At 35.2% G+C, this 22080-nt stretch overlaps 2 protein-coding genes across 2 annotated transcripts; one reads left to right on the top strand and one right to left on the bottom strand.

Annotated features, from left to right (window-relative positions):
• Positions 1–488: 488 nt before the first annotated feature.
• On the top strand, positions 489–3049 carry LOC133187731 (E3 ubiquitin-protein ligase TRIM71-like). The gene has a single exon (XM_061323130.1). The coding sequence runs from the start codon at positions 1074–1076 to the stop codon at positions 2775–2777; it is 1704 nt and encodes a 567-aa protein (XP_061179114.1). The 5' UTR covers positions 489–1073; the 3' UTR covers positions 2778–3049.
• Positions 3050–9954: 6905 nt separating this feature from the next.
• On the bottom strand, positions 9955–20632 carry LOC133187413 (mannose-1-phosphate guanyltransferase beta-like). Its single transcript, XM_061322772.1, has 10 exons — positions 20580–20632; positions 18942–19084; positions 18518–18598; positions 17550–17598; positions 17214–17356; positions 16276–16434; positions 15690–15768; positions 15327–15454; positions 14376–14558; positions 9955–12157 (listed from the first exon to the last, which is right to left on the bottom strand). The coding sequence occupies exons 2-10, from the start codon at positions 19068–19070 to the stop codon at positions 12026–12028; spliced, it is 1083 nt and encodes a 360-aa protein (XP_061178756.1). The 5' UTR covers positions 19071–19084; positions 20580–20632; the 3' UTR covers positions 9955–12025.
• Positions 20633–22080: the final 1448 nt, after the last annotated feature.

The following is a 22080-nucleotide window of genomic DNA, read 5'->3' as shown; positions in this document are numbered from 1 at the left end:
TCGCTTCGAAAGACTTTTTTCTTGTCAAATTAATCGTTTCGGACGTCTCTGATCGAGCCTCTTTATTGTAAACCACTTATTTCTTCCTCGAAAATTATCTCGATACAAAATAAGACTACGAATCGGATACATTAACTTCCGGTTGGGTTATAAATGAAGGATAAAACCAGAGACCTTGGAAAGGAATTCTCGTAAGTCTCTGGATTTATCCTACATTTATAACCCAACCGGAAGTTAATGTATCCGATCCGTAGTCTTATTTTGTATCGAGATAATTTTTGAGGAAGAAATGAGTGGTTTACAAAAAAGAGGCTCGACCAGAGACGTCCGAAACGATTAATTTGACAAGAAAAAAGTCTTTCGAAGCGAACGATGTCCTTTTAAAGTAGGTTAATGATTAATATATAAACAAAATACGAGTTTGAAGCGGAGGTGCCTGAAATTGAGTTAGGTACCTTGTGGTAAAAATAAGTAGGGGTGCCCCGTATACGAAACAAGTGCCTGTGGTAGATTTACTATTTAGTCTGTATTTTCACTCACAAAATTCATTCTTGTAAAAGACTCAGAAATATACATGTCCAGACGTTATTATTCTCGGAGAAACTGTGGCCGATCACAATGTAAGTTTTACAAGTTTTCAGTTTATTGTTTTTAAAGCTGCAACTTTAAGGCTAATGTAAAGCGACATTAAATACCTCTGTAAAAGTTCATGTGTACTTTTAGCGAGTAAATCTGTGTATCTAATTTGTCAGGAATGTAACTTGATCGAGTTCATTCAAACTTTGTGTCTTTGTAGTGATTTTGTTTGTAGCTTGTATTTGTATATTTGTATTTGTTTATTATAGCTTTTCACCATCCACACATCCACACAGAACTCACACAGCTACTGTATATCGTCACCTATTGTAAACAGTGACACCTGCGCATATTAGGATCCGCGCCCCTATGTGAACTGTTTGTGACAATAAAACCTGGTTAACTGACTGTAAACCGTGTTTATATGTTTCAATTAAAAATGACATGGAAGGCAGTACACACGGCACAAGGAATATGACAAAAAATCATTCAATATAATGCTTTTATTTTGCATGTTTTGCAGATTCAAAATAAACGCAGCTAAGATGGCTAGTTCCAGTCCTACTTCCTGGGCACAAGAGGTCATTATCTGTGACTTTTGTGACAAAGCCGTTCAGCAGTTCTGTAACAACTGCCAAGTCAATTTATGTGGAGACTGCATCAACAGGCATGTCAACAAACACAAGTCCCTTACACATGATATTGTTCCTTTCAAGAACAGAAAGTTACACCTAGTTTTTCCAGAGTGTGAATTTCATCCCAACCAAAGATGTGAAGTTCATTGCCAGAAGTGTGATGTTCCAGTGTGCATCAAGTGTTTTCTCGGTCAACATAAGGGTCATGATGCTGTCGAGATATCAGATATTGTTCACAGAAAGAAACAGCAAATTAAAAGAGAGATGGAAGAAATTGAATCTGTTATCATTCCAAAGTTTAAAAACAATGATGTTGAAATTGAGAGAAAAAATTTAAAATCAGGTGAGGATTATGACCAGTTAGAAAAGGAAACAGAAAAGCTGAGAAAATGTTGGCATCAAGAAGTAGACACCATCTTTAATAATCTCAGAACTTTGATCAAATCTATGAGAGACAATGATATGGAAGCAAAGAGAGCTTACAAGACCAAGTGTAAAAACCTGATTTCAGAAATGATCCAAACAGTTAGACAAAACAAAGACATCCTGAAGACAAACAGAGTGCCTGATGTCATAAACTACAAATCTAAACTGAAGGAATACAGAGATATACCTGATGATATTGATGTAAAAATCCCTTCACTAAATGCAAAAACAGTTCAAGGTGGAGAATTCTCTGTAGAATTGGAAGAATACAGAGCTACATTAACACAGGAATCACAATCTGGCCCGACAAATGAAACCATGACAAAGATGCTAGACAAAGCCAAAGTCATTGCTACCATTTCCACTCACGTTAAGCCAACATACTGTGTGGCCTGTGTCGGTACAGGTGAAGTTTGGGTTAGTGGTGACAACGACATTATAAAGCATTTTGACATACATGGATCTCTACTGGACACTGTCATCTTCACAGGTGGAGGCTATCCTAATGATATCTCAGTGACAAGACAGGGAGAACTGATATACAGTGACTCACACAGTAATACAGTGAAGATAGTCAGAAATGGGAAGACTGAGACGCTTGTCTCCCTCCCAAATGGTTGGTGTCCATGCGGAATCTGTTGTACTAGATCAGGGGACATCTTGGTTACTATGTCGAAGACCGATTATCGCAGAAACAAAATTGTCCGATATCAAGATCGAGCAGTAAAATGTGAAATAAATGAAGATGAAGATGGAACCCCAATCCTTAGCCCAGGGTCGTACCTTAATTATGTCACTGAAAATGTGAATGGAGATATCTGTGTCTCTGATAGTAATGCTGGAAAGGTGGTTGTGGTTGATAAAACAGGAAAAGTCCGCTTTCGATATGACGGTTCACCAGCTAAGAGGAAGGAACCACTTGATCCTTTACATATAGTAACAGATTCTAAGGGACACATCATAGTGGCAGATGAAAATAACGATTGTTTACACATTTTAGATCAGAATGGTCAGTTCCTAAGGTCTGTAGACAACTGTGGATTAAATAAGCCTAGTGGATTGAGTTTAGATAAAATGGGACGGTTATGGGTTGGACTTAAAGGATCAAAAGACTTGAAAGTTATTCAATACATGATATGAGCTGGCATTGGGTATATTTTTCATTGCCAAAAATCGTGTTCGGTCATTCGATTTGAGAAGATATGCACAGGGGAAAATGTCGGCATACATCATGAAACTGTAGTGGCATAAAATGATCTTAAAAACACAGATTTAATGTAACTGCTAATAAAAATTACTGATCAGCAGAGCTTAAGAAATCATACTGTAACATAATTTTTGTCTAAAGCCTCTAGCTCTTAAATACAAAATCAGAAAATATAATTTATGAAATTAAAATGTTCTGATTATAATGCTTGTATCATTTTGTTTATTTTATTAAATGATATTGGTAAACAGAAATGCATTTTATAATTCATCGTCGATATACTTAATAACATGGTCCTGATCAAGAGTTGGAGTCCCTCACTATGGATTTTACGATTAGAATATATATATATATATATATATATATATATATATATATATATATATATATATATATATATATATATATATATATATATATATATTCAGATTGAACAACCCCGTCCCTAGGGAGAAAATGAAGTACAATTGTAAAGATAATAAGTCAATTTTTAAGTTGTTTTGTAGAATACAATTCATCCTGATTATTAGTCCCCTACCGGTGAAACCGGAGGGGACTATAGGTTTCCTCTGAGTCTGTCCGTCCGTCTGTCAGTCTGTCTGTCTGTCCCTCTGTCTGTCTGTCCCTCTGTCTGTCTGTCAGTCTGTCCCACTTCGTTTTCCGCACTGTTTTCCTAAACGCTTACAGATATTGAGCTGATTTTTGGTATGCGAGTGTATCTTGATGAGTTACAGATCAAGTTCACATTTCGTTCCGCTTCATTGATTTTTGACGGAATTACGGCCTTTTCAATTTTTAGGGATTTTCCGCAATTTTCTTCTAAACGCTTTCAGATATTGAGCTGATTTTTGGTATGTGACTTTACCTTGATTAGCTATAGATCAAGATTGCATTTCGCCCCGCTTCATTGATTTTTGACGGAATTATGGCATTTTCAATTCTTAACGGGAACCAGATTACAGTTGCCGGTAGGGGACTAGTATTGCTAATGCAATACTTTCAGAATGCTTGTTTTACCTGTATCATGTGTATATGACCATAGGACTGGCGGTAAATTTAGATTTTGCTTTGATGTTGCTGTGGTGTATTTGCCAGAAGAATTACAGTTTTTTAAGTCACGCCCACTTTTTGGCATCAAGCCATATTGTGATAGACCTTGACTGATGAATGAATGATTTTAATTTCCAGACCTCGGCAATGGCTGATGAATGAATGAAGTCAACATTTTTAATTTAAAAAATCTTAACATTAACTTGCCAAAAACGCCTTGTAATTTTTTTCCGTATTTTTTCTATGTGTTTCTTTATTCAGTAAATGATACGTTCTATCTCGAATTCTCGTCTTTCTATTTTCTTTCTCCAAGTACATGTACATGTAGCAATTTAACATCAGAAGTCCCTGCGTTTTTTTTTACTTCATAAAGCATTTCAAACTTTCATTAAAATGTCAGAAATCATTTCATAGTGTCTATCAGGGACCTTTATACTAGAAAGTATATATGTCCCTGTTTCTATACGTCGATTGCCATATATAAAAATTTCAACGGCGATGTTTTCCATTGACACCCCCCCCCCCTTTAAAAATAACGATCTCGAAAGATGAATTTTCTTTCAGAGTTGACGGCGTCAGTATAATACATGTAGTTTACAATCCTTACCCTTGTATCTGACCAAAAAATCATGTCTTCTGGGTCTTCAACATTTCGAAAGTACATCACCACATGCACCCATTCCGAATTTTTTATCAGTGATTTGCAGCAGCAGTGCCGTAGCAAAATATGACCCGTGCAGATGGAGACAGCTATTTATAATACAGACTCCGGACGTGGCTTGACACCAAGTAGTAGGCGGTGCTAATTATCAACTTGCTTTTCTCTCGTTGGTCTCTGGTACAAGTAACTTACACAATAGATATTAACTGGCTATCGGTAAATACACTCACAGTTTTTATTCACTCGGGGCTCCGCCCCTCGTGAATGAAAAACTGTGAGTGTATATACCGATAGCCAGTTAATATCTATAGTGTAAATATAACTTAGACGATGATTGCAATATAATATTGAGTCCTAAAAAGCAACATTTACCAATTTCGAAGTCAACTGCTGGCAGATTTTATATTGGTATGAACAGTTTTTGTGTGCTTAATTTATATCATAATCTTTATTTGCCTTAAGTTCATCCACAACAATGCTAAAAAAAATCATAATTAAGAAAGGACCAAACCTGAACAACCCTATAAACACCAATGAAAAAATAATTTTTGAACACTGAGAGGACAGTATTTTGTAAAGAGTTGTAAATACAGAGTTCATCTTTTTTTGAGGTCACCTGAGTCACTCAGGTGACCTATTGCTATCCGTTTTCGTCCGTCGGCGTGCGTTAACTTTTGAGCATTTTTAACTTCTTCTCCAGAACCGCTTAACCAATTTCAACCAAATTTGGTATATAGCATCTATGGGTGAAGGGGAAGAAAAATTGTGAATTTCATGGTCCCTGCCCCCCTGGGGCCTGAGGGGTTGGGCTAAAACCACCAAAATTAATGCAATCTTTAAAAATCTTCTTCTTTACTCCTGGACATCAAGCAGTCAAATTGTTGGCATGATTGTAATAAGCATTGAACCCTCTACCAAAATTGTGAAATTCATGGCCCCAGGGTCAGGGGTTCTGGTGCTAGGGTGGGGCTATATAGATCATATAGTGAAAGTGCATTATTTCTTTGAAAATCTTCTTCTCTGTTCCTGGGTATTAAATAAACTAACCAAGTATAAGTTATGATGAGCAAGAGTGCCTCTTCCAAAATTGTGAATTTCATGGCCCCAGGGTCAGGAGTTCTGGTGTTAGGGTGGGGCTCTATTGATTACATAGTGAAATTGCATTAATTCTTTGAAAATCTTCTTCTCTGCTCCTGGGTATTAAATAAAGTAACTAAATACATAGTTATGATGAGCAAGAGTGCCTCTACCAAAATTATGAAATTCATGGCCCCAGGGTCAAGGGTTCTGGTGCTAGGGTGGGGCTATATAGATCATATAGTGAAAGTGCATTATTTCTTTGAAAATCTTCTTCTCTGCTCCTGGGTATCAAATAAACAAATTAAGTACAAAGTTATGAAGGGCAAGAGTGCCTCTTCCAAAATTGTGAATTTCATGGCCCCACGGTCAGGGGTTCAGGTGTTAGGGCGGTGCTCTATTGATTATATAGTGAAAATGCATTAATTCTTTGAAAATCTTCTTCTCTGTTCCTGGGTATTAAATAAACTAACCAAGTATATAGTTATGATGAGCAAGAGTGCCTCTTCCAAAATTGTGAATTTCATGGCCCCAGGGTCAGGAGTTCTGGTGCTAGGGTGGGGCTATATAGATCATATAGTGAAAGTACATTATTTCTTTGAAAATCTTCTTCTCTGCTCCTGGGTATTAAATTAAGTAACTAAGTACAAAGTTATGATGAGCAAGTGTGCATCTTCCAAAATTGTGAATTTCATGGCCCCAGGTTCAGGGGTTCTGGTGTTAGAGTGGGGCTCTATTGATTATATAGTGAAAATACATTAATTCTTTGAAAATTTTCTTCTCTGCTCCTGGGTATTAAATAAACTAACTAAGAACATAGATATGATGAGTATGGCTGCCTTTTCAGAAATTGTGAATTTCATGGCCCCAGGGTAAGGGGTTCAGGTGTTATGATGAGCATGGTTGCCTCTTCCAAAATTGTGAATTTCATGGCCCCTGGGCCGGGGTGTTGGTGTCAGGGTGGGGCTCAATTGATATATATAGTGAAAATGCATTATTTCTTTGAAAATCTTCTCTCTCCTGGATATTAAATAAACTAAGTACATAGTTATGATGAGCATGGCTGCCTCCTCAGAAATTGTGAATTTCGTGGCCCCTGGGTGAAGGGTTCTGCCGTTAGGGCGGGGTTCTATTGATTATATAGGGAAAATGCATAAATTCTTTCAAAATCTTCTTCTCTGCTCCTGGGTATTATTCAAATAAAGAAAGTGTATTGTTATGATAAGGAAGAATGCCTCTTCCAAAATTGTGAAAATCATGGCCCCTTGGTCAGGGTTCTGGTGAAGGGGGGGGGGGGGGGGCTCTATTGCTTTTATACTGAAAATGCATAATTTCTTTCAAAATATTTTTTCTACTACTGGTAATAAAGCAAAGAAAACAAGTGTATAGTTATGATGAGCAAAGTGCTTCTTCCAGAATTGTGAGTTCATGGCTCCTGGGTAAGATGTTCTGGTGTAAGGGGGGGGGGGGGGTTACTATTTATTTAATTATATAGTGAACATGCATTTCTTTGAAAATCGTCTATGCTTCTGGGCATATTCGAGGCAAACAGAGTAAAAGTTTTAGTTTGCAAGGGTATTTTTATCAGAGACCAATGTGAGAAGTAGTAATTTGGGATCGGTAAATTAATACTTGTACCACCACTGGAGTTGTTACAGATAATACATTAGTAAAGGTACCCAGGCGCAGATATAGGAATTTTTTCCAGGGGGGGGGGGGGGGTCCATCCCAGTAAAAAAAATTCCATCTTAGAGAATTCTTGACAAGCAAAAAATATGTAAACTCCTTTCCCAAGCGTGAAAAACCTATTTCGTGTGTGGGTTGGGGGGGGGGGGGTTAGTCCTTGACTTCTAAAGCTTCATACCTATGACTTTTCGTACCAACTCTATACAGATCCGCAATTTCTAGGAAGGGGGGTTCCAAGGTCACTTTTAGTTGGTTTAATAAATATTCTATTATACTCTATTCTATACATTTCATAACTCTGCAAATTCCAAATGGGGGGGGGCAGACACCCCCCTCTAGATCCGCGCACGACAGGGAATGCTCACTCCTCCATGACACCTGATCCCACCTCTGAAGTTTTTAGAGGTAACGTGTTAGCTCTGCTCCCGATTTGTATTGTTTTAATGGACTTTGAGCTTGAACACTTTTTGTTATCTCCATATTTAATTTATCTTAAACTCTCCATCATCTTGATCTTGGCTTTGTGCAATTAATGGAGGCCAGGAGATGTTTTTGTGCCGATAAGTATATTTACAGTGTATAAATCTTAAGGTAGGTCCCCACTTGGCATATTTTTGGTTAAATATAAGGTTTTTCCATTCGAATCATTAGAAAAAAATCTTATGTAATTACAAAGCCCCTAAAATGCACATCTTGACAGGTTATTAAGTTTCTGACCAGAAACTCTAGAAGACATATATCCCTTTTTTCATCACACTATCTCAACTGAAACATATCTGGCTCATCCAAAAATAAAGCAAAATAACTCTCAAAAACTATCGATTTATCAGCTAAATTGTTTAAAGATTTTAACTAATGTCACTTTCTTTAATGTATTAACGAAGATGACAATCCGTGGAAAAAGTTCATATACCAAATGAAAAATTTAAAATTATCACAAAATTTGACATATATGTACACGTCTTTAGAATTTCATCATGATGATTAAACACCTTTTTTTCTCATTCAAATATACGATTTACATCTATTCATTTAAATAAAACTAAAACTATGTTGTGCTCAACAGACTTTTCTTCTTTCTACAACTTCTATAACATGTATACTCCTATAAAACAATCAACATCTACATGAATTTGAAAACTATCACTGAAACATATTTCGTTAGAAAAAAGCTAAATAACTTCATTTGTTTTGTACCTTTTTCCTTTTAAGCTAGCAATAGTAATTTCTGTTCACGCGACTACTTCATTGACTTTGAACATTTTTCCTGTGTAAATGGCTTGAACTCTTTTTGAAAATGAAAACAAGAGGCCCAATGGCCTTAACGGTCACCTGAGTACAATACAACAATTTAGAGGATCCATAAACTGATAAATGAAGCTTTAAAAGTTGCCCAAAAGCAAGAAAAATAGTATGATAAGCATCAACAAAATAATTGGTAAAGCATCTATCTGTCCCCCATTTAACACTATTACCATGCAGACCATTAAAAAATGTCTATTTTGTATTGAAGTATTTCCACTCCAGTGTTGGTACCTGTATTAATGTGTAACAGGAAAAGAGAAAAATGTGATGGACCAGACTGGGATTCTAACATTGGCCCCCTGAATCTCCAGTCAGGTGCTCTACCGACTGCGCTATCTGGCCACCACTGCCCACCAGCGATCGAACCCCCACAAATGTATTAACAGTGTTTCAACTTCAGAGGTGTAGATGTATTAATGTAATAACTGCAACAAGACTTTTTTTTCTACCTTTTAAGTACAGAAAATCAGAATGCTGACCCTTGCTTTGTTCTCCTTTTTCTCCATTTTATTGGCAGTGTTGAAAGAGCTTCTAATAGACTGAATTATTGAGGCATACAAAATATCTTCATGCAAAATACGACTTCACATATATATATATGTCATATAATGGAAATTAAGGTAATTTAACACATGAATAACATATTACATTTAAAAACACATGTCCCCTACATAAGATTAATTTTCTCTCATGTAAAGATAGTTTGTAGTCCCCCTATCTCACATTTTCATACATAAGATTAAAAGGATATCAAAAATGAATTTATAATGAGGATTTCACACATGGAATGTTAAATTACAAAATACACACATCTAAAGGACATAAATACATGTACATTGTAAATAAAGCATGTACATCAGTATTCATACTATTAGTATATGTTTAGGCACACAGAAATTCTAAAGCAAGATCCAGTTATTATTGGATTTCACTTATCAAGCAAATACTAAACCTCTGTAACAAAAACTAACTAAGTTACACAAAATATCATCATTTCCAGGCACACAATTTGTAAAATATTCCAAAATTTAATAAAACCCCTATTGAAATTTCAAAAAGTTTTGACCCAAAGCTAAAAAAATATACAGTGTACAACATTTATCAACCATATCACATTCCCTCAAATACATAACTTAACAAGAGGCCCATGGGCCACATCGCTCACCTGAACACATTGGCTAGACAAAAGCACAATCAGTTCAGTATTGAAAAGATCGGGGGGGGGGGGGGGGGGGGGGGCTTGAATTTTAAACTATCTGATGATGCTTCCACATCAATATAACAAATGGCTTTGTTGTACTTGAGATGATTTTTTAAAAAAAATTCCCATATATTCCTTTGTAAAAATTTGATCCCTCATTGTGGCTCCTCCCTATCCCAGGAGTCATCATTTGAACAAACTTGAATCTACACTACCTGAGGATGTTTCCATATCAATATGACTAAACATAGCTTTTCTGTTCTTCAGAAGAAATATTTTTTCTATATGTTCTTATGTAAAACTTTCCATCCCCCATTGGGCCCCATCCTACCCCTGGGGGTCATCATTTGAACAAAATTGAATCTACACTACCTGAGATTGCTTCCATATCAATATGACTAAACATAGCTTTTCTGTTCTTCAGAAGAAGATATTTTCCTTTATATTTCTATGTAAAACTTTGATCCTCCATTGTGGCCCCGCCCTACCCCCGGGGGTCATGGTTTGAACAAACTTGAATCTACACTACCTGAGGATGCTTCCATATAAATATGACTCATCATGGCTTTGCTGTTCTTGAGAAGAAGATTTTTAAAGATTTTTCCCTATATATTTCTATGTAAAACTTTGATCCTCCATTGCAGCCCCGCCCTACCCCTGGGGGTCATGATTTGAACAAATTTGAATCTACACTACCTCAGGATGCTTCAATATAAATATGACTCATCATGGCTTTGCTGTTCTTGAGAAGAAGATTTTTAAAGATTTTTCCTATATATTTCTATGTAAAACTTTGATCCTCCATTGTGGCCCAACCCTACCCCCGGGGGTCATGATTTGAACAAACTTGAATCTACACTATCTGAGGATGCTTCCATATAAATATGACTCATCATGGCTTTGCTGTTCTTGAGAAGAAGATTTTTAAAGATTTTTCGTATATATTTCTATGTAAAACTTTGATCCTCCATTGCAGCCCCGCCCTACCCCCGGGGGTCATGATTTGAACAAACTTGAATGTACACTACCTAAGGATGCTTCCACATGAGTTTCATCTTTCCTGGCCCTATGGTTCTTGAGAAGAAGATTTTTAAATGATGCCATTATTTTTTCAGTAATTCCTAATTATCTCCCCTTGAAAGAGGGCGTGGCCCTTCATTTGAACAAACTTGAATCCCCTTTACCCAAGGATACTTTGTGGCAAGTTTGGTTGAAATTGGCCCAGTGGTTCTTGAGAAGAAGTCGAAAATGTGAAAAGTTTACAGACAGACAGACAGACAGACAGACGGACAGACAGACAGACAGACGGACAGACAGACAGACGGACGCCGGACAAAATGTGATCAGAAAAGCTCACTTGAGCTTTCAGCTCAGGTGAGCTAAAAAGTTGTACAGTATATACATGGTTTTTCCACGCCAGTCACAAATTGATAACAAGTCAAGGTTATTTTTGGTAACACTCCATCTCCATTACAATCGGCCCATGTAGAGCAAAAAAGTGACAACTCTTCACAGAAGATATTCAATACCTCTGTAATGTTGGTGAGACAAGATATATCTACGAAATTAATGGATGTTTTACGTTCAACTAAAACTGAAAATGATAAACATTCTTACATCTGTCAATTCAAATACAAAGCAAAACAAAATAAAATCAGAGATTACATATATGTGTACGAGTTTACAGTGATTACATTGTAATGTAATATCTTGTTTAGCATATTTCTATGGTTTGTTCCCTCCACGAGTAATGATTCAGCATCTTGGTAATGCAATACTTAGTTGTCTTTACTCTGTCAGCATGATGAACTGTATCAAACATGATATTTATAAAAAAATATTTCACATTATCACTCAACTTCCAAGTTCATACATAAACAATTGCATAGTCATGGAGACATAAAGAAAACTAACAATGTGTATGGAATAGCCACTACCATTTACTGTTTTTATGATGCTTTGAGCAAAATCAGATATATCTAATAAGAAACCTAACAATAAGCATAAGAATCTATAAGATTCCCTTTTTTTAAATTACCCTATTTGTATGTTTACTTTGATTGCAGATTTGTGTAAACAAAATGTATTCTCTCTAATGATAGTTCAATCAATCTTTTAATGATGAAAGACGTAAGAATTGAAAATATAGTGAAAGATAAAGCTGTCGCCAGTGAGTGTCTTGTGGGAGTTGAGTGATGGATCTACATGATGATCTGAGGTTCTGGGACTGAGTCACTGATTGATTTATGGGGGAGGATCCGTCCTCCATTGATGTAAAGTTCATCCTTTACTGTCACGTCTTCTCCTAACACAGAAACATTCTCCATCCGCACCTACATAAAAAAAAATGTGGTTTGTTTTGAGGGAAAAAAATTGACGCAATACATTTAGAATCATTACAAAATTAAATTACAATGTATGGCAAGAGGCCAATGGGCCACATCGCTCACCTGAGCACATTGGCTAGGGAAAAAAAAAGAAGCAAAAATCAGTTTTGAAAAGTTTATGGGGGGGATGGGGGGTTGAATTTTAAACTACCTGATGATGTTTTCATATCAATATAACAAATGGCTTTCCTGTTCTTGAGCAGAATATTTGTTCCCATCTATTCATTTGTAGAAATTTGATCCCCCATTGTGGCCCCACCCTACCCCCGGAGGCCCTCATTTGAGCAAATTTCATTCTACACTACCCAAGGATGCATCCATATCAATTTGACTAATCATGGCTTTTCTGTTCTTGAGAAAAAGATTTTTTCCTATATATTCCTCTGTAAACTTTGATCACCCATTGTGGCCCCACCCTACCTCCTGGGGTCATGATTTGAACAAACTTGAATCTACACTACCTGAGGATGTTTCCATATAAATATGACCAATCATGGCTTTGCTGTTCTTAAGAAGAAGATTTTTAAAGTTTTTTCTATATACTTTTATGAAAAACTTTGATTGGGGGGGGGGGGGGGGGGGGGGTCATGACTTGGACATCTTGAATCTACACTACCTGAGGATGCTTCCATATAAATATGACCAATCATGGCTTTGCTGTTCTTAAGAGGAAGATTTTTAAAGATATTTTCCTATATATTTCTATGTAAAACTTTGATCCCCCATTGTGGCCCCACCCTATCCCGGGGGTCATGATTTGAATAAACTTGAATCTACATTACCTGAGGATGCTTTCATATAAATATGAGCAATCATGGCTTCACTGTTCTTAAGAAGAAGATTTTTAAAGTTTTTTTTCTATATACTCTTATGAAAAAACTTTGATCCCCCATTGTGGCCCCACCCTACCCCGGAGGCCCTCATTTGAACAAATTTCATTCTACACTACCCAAGGATGCCTCCATATCAGTATGACTAATTATGGTATTTCTGTTCTTGGGAAAAAGAATTTTTTCCTATATATTCCTCTGTAAACTTTGATCACCCACTGTGGCGCCACCCTACCTCCAGGGTCATGATTTGAACAAACTTGAATCTACACTACCTGAGGATGCTTCCATATAAATATGACCAATCATGGCTTTGCTGTTCTTAAGAAGAAGATTTTTAAAGATATTTTCCTATATATTTCTATGTAAAACTTTGATCCCCGAATGTGGCCCCACCCTACCCCCCGGGGTCATGATTTGAACAAACTTGAATCTACACTACCTGAGGATGTTTCCACATAAGTTTCATCTTTTCTGGTCCAGTGGTTCTTGAGAAAAAGATTTTTAAATGATGCCATTAATTTTTTACTAATTTCTAATTATCTCTCCTTGAAAGAGGGTGTGGCCCTTCATTTGAACAAACTTGAATCCCCTTAACCCAAGAATACTTTGTGGCAAGTTTGGTTGGATTTGGCCCAGTGGTTCTTGAGAAGAAATCAAAAATGTGAAAAGTTTACAGATGGACAGACAGACAGACGGACGGACAGACGGACGACGGACAAAATGTGATCAGAAAAGCTCACTTGAGCCTTCGGCTCAGGTGAGCTAAAAAACATAAGAACAAGAACTTTATGGTCACCAGCTGAGTATCATAAATATTTTTGGTGACAAAAATGTTATCACTGTCTTTTATCTTACATATTTCTTTACAGAGGGTCAGTCAGGGCTCCTCATTAGTCAGGTTGAAGAAAACAAACGTGATGTTTTTTTTTTACCTGAACATTTATTTCTCTGAATTTATTTAACAGCAAGTAAATTTTTTTTCTTTTTTTTTTTTTAAAATTCTCTTATCATTGATTAGTTAAATCTAATCTTGCACAAATGGCAGTGGTGATCATAGAAAAATGTAGTCCAATATGAAAAACTTTTTGCAAGGACAAATAATCATGCAACAAATTAAAAGTCTGCAAGATAATATATCAAGTGTTTGTGATAGTTTGAGTTAAAGATACCAATGAATGTGATTATTTTAACAGGAATTCTCACTATATTAGCTTATTTGGGTGAAATATTTTACCCATCTTACTAATGTACAACCGGGGCACAATTAACGCATAATCTGAACTAAGAGCAACACAATTAATGCACAAATTGAGCCAGGAGTAACAACTTACCCATCTTCCCACAACACATCTCCAACCAATGATACAGGACTCGAGCCATGAATGAGACCGGACTCGAGCCCCCCTTAGTATCGTACATCTCTTTATACATGCTCCATCCTCTATCACCACATCTGGACCAATTGTAACATTTGGGCCTATCCTACAATTCCTTCCAATTTTGGAACTTGGATCCTTTAATAAAATATTACAAGTCTAACTTACTGAATAACATTTTTATGGACAATTTTTAATTGAACATTATCATAAATTCCTCTCTGATATAATAACAAGGTGTTAAAATGGTCATAAGTTAGCACATGATGTAAGTGAACAAAAAAGTTAAAAGGAACTAAATTTTTTCTGCAAAATTAGATATGTACATGTATTTAATTTTCTTTTTTACTAAAATCTAGTACATAAGGCCAACAAAAATTAATTAATAGTTTCTCAGGCCAAAAATTTCCAAATTCAATGCGGTAGGCAGGTTCTTTTCTTTTTTGTTTTTTTTTTCTTTTTGTTTGAAGCAGGTGTCTCTCTTTTACATATCAGTCTTCAACAAAAAGATGATATAGATAGTTTATCAATTATAATATGTACTCAACTTTAAATAATGTTACTCCAAACATCTGTTTAAAAGTTTATTGATAAAGTACCGTATTAACAAGAAGTATAATGTTCATGTAATAAAAACGTCTATCTCTTAGCTCTTATGAAAAGAGGGATAACTCAGTTTTCTTTTCCAAATTTGAAAAATAGAAAATTGAGTTATTCCCCTTATCAATATGTCGATAAAATTGATCAATGCGGCAGTTTTTGACCTGATGCGGCGGTGCCTGACAAACTATTGATTAATTTTTTTTTTTTGGCCTTAATGTAAATAATCTATTACTAAACTATCAAACAACAGACATTTTCCTTGCTACTGGTACAGGAAGAACTGATTTTTGACCAATAACATACCACTAGGACATTTCCCACAATGCCTTCCTCACTGTGTAGTAAGTCAGGTGACTTCTCTCGTAATGAACTGAGATACAAACACATCCCGGTCAGGAAGTCTTTAGGCTGTCCAACGTCCATCCAAAAACCTACAGAAATTCATCACAAGAAAGTCTGATATAAAAAAAAATACAGAAATTCATCACAAGAAAGTCTAATATATTATCTTTGTTTTTTATCAGTAGACTGTGTTTGGCTTTATGTTGAGTAAGTGTTGACTCTGCCATATTTCCAAATTTCATTTTAATTACCAATTCAGTAGGACTTTTATAATATTACAGAATCAAGTCTCTATGTTATTGTGTCAGCATTATGAAAAATCACCTTGTAATTCCATAGCATACAGATCCCCATCATCTGCCATAAATGGAAAGACTTCTTTTTCTATTGATGTGGGTTTTAACTGAAACACAGTCATAAAACTGATGGAGTGTCAAGATATTACAGTTTAATAAAGTGATTATACTAGTGTCAAAATGCATTAAATCACAAATATCTATTTTACATCGTATCCAGAAAATTTCATATTAATTGTTTTTGAAAAGGAAAGCATTATAAGCATTATACAGTAAAACACGCTTATAACAAAGTGCCAGGGACTGGCAATTTTGCTTCGTTATAAACGTAATTCGTTATATCCATTAGGTTCACAATATGTTTAAAACTCACGGGGAACGAAAATCACTTCGCTATAAGCGTCATAATGAATTATAAGTGTGTTCACTATAAGTGTGTTTTACTGTACATGTATTACATGCATGTACCACTGCGTTAAGTTTTACTAAATGCTCATGTATAGAAATCCTATTTCTTAAAATTAGGTATAATACTTCACAATACAAAGTAATTCTTTGGCTGCTTTATTAAATCAAAAATCTCTTTTGTTTCTTTAAAATATATTAATACCTACCTGAATTCTATCTAACACTGAAGGACTAAGGATGTACATCCCTGCATTGATTTTGTTGGAAACATACTCCTGTGGTTTCTCTACAAACCTCTGGATCCGCCCATTCTCTGCATCATATACCACTACTCCATACTTGGAAGGCTCATCTACCTTAGTAACCTTGTTAAAAAAAACAAATCAAAAATGGTTAAAGACATAAGGACAGATAACTCTTCATTTTAAAATACAGTCAAACCTTGCTATCTTGAATCCTGTTGAACAGAGATATAAATTTGAGATAACCAGATGATTCCAGATATTGTGGTTAAAATGAGAAAAATGTTGGGACTTTTAACTCACTTTGCCATATACCGTAAAGTCGCGAGTATTGGCCACAATGGTGTAAAAGATGCACCCCCAAAGTTGGGGTGAAAATCCTGAAAAAACGCAGGTCCTATGTAAAATGCGCATCCAAAAAACGCATAAATTGGATGTGACTTTAATTTTTCTAGTACAGTAACTTAAGGTGAAAGTAGGAAAATTTATGAATCTAAAACGAAAGTAGCAAGTCAGCTTTTTTACTCTACGTATATTAAGTGTGCATATGTGAACATTTAAATTTAATCTTTTTAATAATTATTTAACCAGAGATGATGAAAGAAATACCTGATTTTTTTTCTTTTCAAATTAATTCCAAGCGTGTTATGAAGTTATGCTTACCGGTATAATGCATAACAAGCGCGTGTCCATATTTACGTAAACAAAAATCATACCCAAGCGATATTAGTGTCAAAGGTTTGGCTTTGCGTAATTAAACAGTTCTTGGTATCCATCGATAATTATTTTAGTTAGCTAGTGCAATGAATATTCAGTTCATATGGTATCCATGGTATTCAAGATATCGAAGTTTGAGAAAAAAAAGTCTTTGTAAAGAAGACAAAACTTCATTAATACCCTACCACAATGGTCCCCTGTCGACCGTGGTGTTTGTGGAACTGAACCATTTGTTTGAATGGGAAATCACATATAATGTCACTGTTCAACACAAAGAATGGCTCATGGTCCTGTGTCAGGAGATCTTTGGCCAGTGCTAGTGGACCCGCTAAAATGACAAAAACGGAGTTGGTTTAACAAAACGGACACAGTGTTTTATCTCATGCATGTACATATATATTTGTTTATAGTGTAATTTACTTGCATAAAAAATATAAATATATGATACAGATGTGTTAGAGTGTAAAAGATTATGGAAATTTTCATGTTAAAAAAAATCTATTTTCAGAACAAATACAAACCTGTTCCAAGAGGTTCAGATTCCAGGGAAATACTGATCTTTACTCCCAGCTGTCAACAGAATGAGACAAGCATTAAATCTTAATTCCATATAATGAAATTTAACAAATATGCATCAAGTTCAGACTTTGTCAACATGTAGAGATTAAGACAAGGGAAGAAAATATTGATACATGTGCATTTTTTAAAATCTGTATTACACATTTATAGAAAGAGAGGAAAATAAAATTAAACAACTAAAATTAAAATTCCTAAAGGCTCTACTCTAAAATACATTTTTCCAATTGTAATCAAAATCAAAAAATGAATCAAAACATTTACTGAAAAATCACTAATTTTTGTGGGTGGGTGGGTGGGGGGTAATATTTTCGTTGTTTTCGAGGTATGAAGAGACCCATGAATTCATGTCTACCACAAAATGTAAAATGTCATTTATATAACTACTCGACAATTCTTCATCCATGAAATCAAATCCCCATGAACCCACAGTTTTTCTTCAAACCATGAAAATTTGCCCAAACGAAAATATGTGATTTACAGTACATTATTTTGTGGATTTGAGACATAAGAACCAGTTAATGAAAGGGGCTAACGTATACAGGGTAATCTGTGCATTTGTTCTTTTTTTCTTTCATTTTTTTTATTTTTAAGTTCAGTTTAAAGCACAAAAAAGAACATATTTCATTCCCATGAAATTTAGCCTTTATAAAAATTATTATATAATTGACATGATACCTTGGTCTCTACATTCCTATTATATAATGACATAACTGACATGATACCTTGGTCTCTACATTCCTATTATATAATGACATAATTGACATGATACCTTGGTCTCTACATTCCTATTATATAATGACATAATTGACATGATACCTTGGTCTCTACATTCCTATTATATAATGACATAATTGACATGATACCTTGGTCTCTACATTCCTATTATATAATGACATAATTGACATGATACCTTGGTCTCTACATTCCTAAGTTCCTGTTCCATCTGTTCTGCCCGATAGCTAACGGCCAAAATGATGTGCTTCACCCCAGCCTACAAACATACACGATTTCTACATTAAAATCATCCCTAAAAGCTATATTTCGAAATGTTCTGATTCTACAATATTGAAAATTCTCTTTTATTTTATCAATGTAATGAAAATATCACTATCTTTAAATCTGATTTGCCTAATATCTTTACACTAGGACACCCAATATCTTAAAAATGGTACATACCCAAAATCTTTTAAATGATTTGCTTACCTTTACAATGGTACACACAATAGTATTACAATGGTATGAACAATGAAAACTTTATAAAATGGTATACAAAATATCTTTACAATGGTACTGTATACATGCACAGAACTGGCATTTTCAACTAAGTGTTATACCTCTACCAAAGCTTCCAGTTGGTGAAGTAGCATAGGCTTGTTTCCGAACTCTACCAATGGTTTGGCAACACTGAGGGTCAAAGGTCGTAACCTTGTTCCATATCCTCCCACTAGAATAAGTGCCTTCATGATGGTTGGTTACACTACAAGTGTTTATTTAATTATGTCATTTTTTAAACAAAGCAACTTTTTAATTTTAATGCATTCAATTAAAGTATGATTTAATTGTTGATCACTGTTTGAGTGCCTGTATTGTGTTCAAACTTATGAACACTTCTTCACATCAACACCAATAAAATATTCTCATGCGAATTCAGAAGTCAGTGTATCAGAATAGCCTACACCAGTGACTGATAACAAGAGACATGGACCACAAGCCCACAACACTCACCTGAGTCACTATGGTCTTGCTGTTCTTCACTCCATATAGTCCTATGTAAAATATAATCACCCATTGTGTCCCCACCCTATCCCTGGAGTCATGATTCGAACAAACTACTAGAGAATGCTTCCAAATAAATATGAATAACAATGGCTTTGCTGTTCTTGAGCAGCAGATTTTTATAGATTTTTTTCCTATGTAAAACTTTGCTAACTCATAGTGGCCCCACCCTTCCCCCGGGGTCATGATTTGATTACACTTGTAACAATGAATCTAAACTATGAAAAGAAGCTTTCCCAAAAGTTCAATCTTTCTGACCCAGTGGTTCTTGCAAATATTTTTGGAGAGTTGCTATATATTGGCAAAATTATTGTATTTTTTTACCGCGCCCCCTTAGTTCCTATGGCCATGTAGAATAATGTAGCAGGAAGAGAATAAATTGCAGGAATCAAACTTGAGCCCCTCTGAACACTTGACAGGTGCTCTACAAACTGAGCTAATAATCTTGTCTCCAGTGATTGAACCTGCCTGTCAACCCACAACATTCCTCAATCCTAAAATTATGTCTTTGCCAACAAAGTTAACAAACTTTGTCCTTCTCTTGAAAGTTTCTTCACCTGTCATTTAAGTGCCTCACTTCCATGGTATGGCACAGCATCAAATGCAACAAGAGGGAAGAAAATGTTATGGATCAGATCCTTGAACTCTATTCACGTGCTAAATACTAACTGAGCTACCTGGCCACCAGCAATTGAACATGCCACTATAGATTAATTAAACTCATATCAGTAGTCAGCTCAATCAAGCATAGGCTTTGAGGATGGCATTACCTGCATTAGACTTTTTACGGATATCAAATTTTCTATATGGAAAAAAGAGAAAACTCAAAATGCAATTCAATGTATTACTACTGGTTGTTTTAATTTTGGTTTAACTGTATGCATATTCATAGAATAAACAAATGAATAGAGTCAAATTCACATTGAAAATACATATACGTGGATACTTTTATTCGTGCTGCATTAGACTCAGCTCATACCAAAGAATCAAAAACCTGATACGTCTGCCAGAGCAGTTTAATATAGGCCAGGCAGGCGGGGCACATCAAATAACATTATGATGCAATGTTGTACCATCTTCAGTAAGGTCACATTACTTACAAATTCAACGTGCCGATCAGTTATACTCTGTTTTATATCGTAAATTGAAAAGTACATCACATGCAACAGCAAAAACAGAAAGAAAACACAACGTACCTAAGATAAACAATCGCAACAACGTGTCACAACCAAAACCGGAAGTAGCATTGGTTAATTTCATCCATACATAAAACTATTCGTATCACTCATCCCCCCCCCCCCCGAAATCTTGCCTCGGTATATTTAAATCTACATTGTATAAAATTACCTTCATGAAATCAACTGTTTGTAAACTGAATATATATTTATCATATTCTTTGATTAGCAGGGCTACTCCAATTGCAGGCTGTCCAGAACTTTTTAATGGAAAAAGGGCGAATTTTAGGGGTAAAAAAAAAAAGGCCTAAATTACGGCTAAAACCAGGATTTGAAAACTAAATCAAGATAGTTTATTTAAGATATTGAAATGAACTTACCTTCCTAAATTTGACAATAAAGAAACTCACGAAAAATATTTCAAGATCATGAAGGGCGTCTTGACATGGTCATAAGAACTATACAAACTACATTAAGACACATTTTTGTTTAAATGCATCTTTTTTAAGTTTCAGAAATATTTATTTCCAGTTGTTATAATAATGCAGACACTCTGAAATGCAGTTGATGTAATTACTTTAAGAAGTATATATAGAACAATGTAATAATTTATGCTCATTTTTTAATGTCCTGATGTGCATTCCCATTAATTTTTTTTTTACTTGAGAAAACACATTTTTACAGTAAGGTTTGTATGGGGTCTATCAACCCTTAATTTAAATAATTTTTAAACATTTTCGGTAACTATTTTTTAGTTTTTTTACACTAAGGATAACACGTATCTTCACTAATTCTTACTGTAACAACAAATAATGTAAAACCAGGCCCACAGGAAGCAAATTCAGTTGGGGGGGGGGGGGGCACAGCCATACATTTTCAGTTGGGGGGACACTATCAACTACCAAAAATTCCTTGACAAGCAAAAAAAAATAAATAAATAAAAAATAATAATAAAAAACAAACAAACAAACAAACAAACAAAACAAAACTATGGAATTCCATATACGACAGCCAACTGCTTACTGCCAACTGCTCACTGCTTACTGCCAACTGCTCACTGCCAGCTGCTTAATGCCAACTGCTACTGGTTATAGATGATATTGCCTGTTTTGTAATCTTTAATATATCTTTAATGCGCATGCTTAAATAAATTCTATGCAAGAAAAGAAACAATAAAATTGTTCTGCCAACAACCTCCAAGTTCAATTTTCAAAAGTTAACATATTTGAATGATTTTTCATATCTATATAGATATTTATAGGAATTTTCATAAAACATAACTAATTTGAGCAAACAAAGAGATGTAAGTCTTTAATTTTGGTAAAACTTGTGGTTTTCACAATAGAAAACAACGGAAAACGGAAATTTATCTTTAAAATCCCCCACCCCCCTCTGTGAAACAACAATTTCTCTTTACAGGTACCGGTATTATGAATTGTTATTTCACAAGTTCATGCACAAAGGTTTTGTTGTTTCACGGGGGGGGGGGGGGGGAGGTTACCGACTAAAAACAGGAAAAGAG

This window comes from Saccostrea echinata, unplaced genomic scaffold (assembly GCF_033153115.1).
Source record: "Saccostrea echinata isolate AGI-Se365-2 ecotype Australia unplaced genomic scaffold, CSIRO_AGI_Sech_v1 ptg000015l, whole genome shotgun sequence".
Lineage (NCBI taxonomy): Eukaryota > Metazoa > Mollusca > Bivalvia > Ostreida > Ostreidae > Saccostrea > Saccostrea echinata.
The sequence above is the reverse complement of the archived record's forward strand: the minus strand, read 5'-3'. Positions and strand labels throughout refer to the sequence as shown.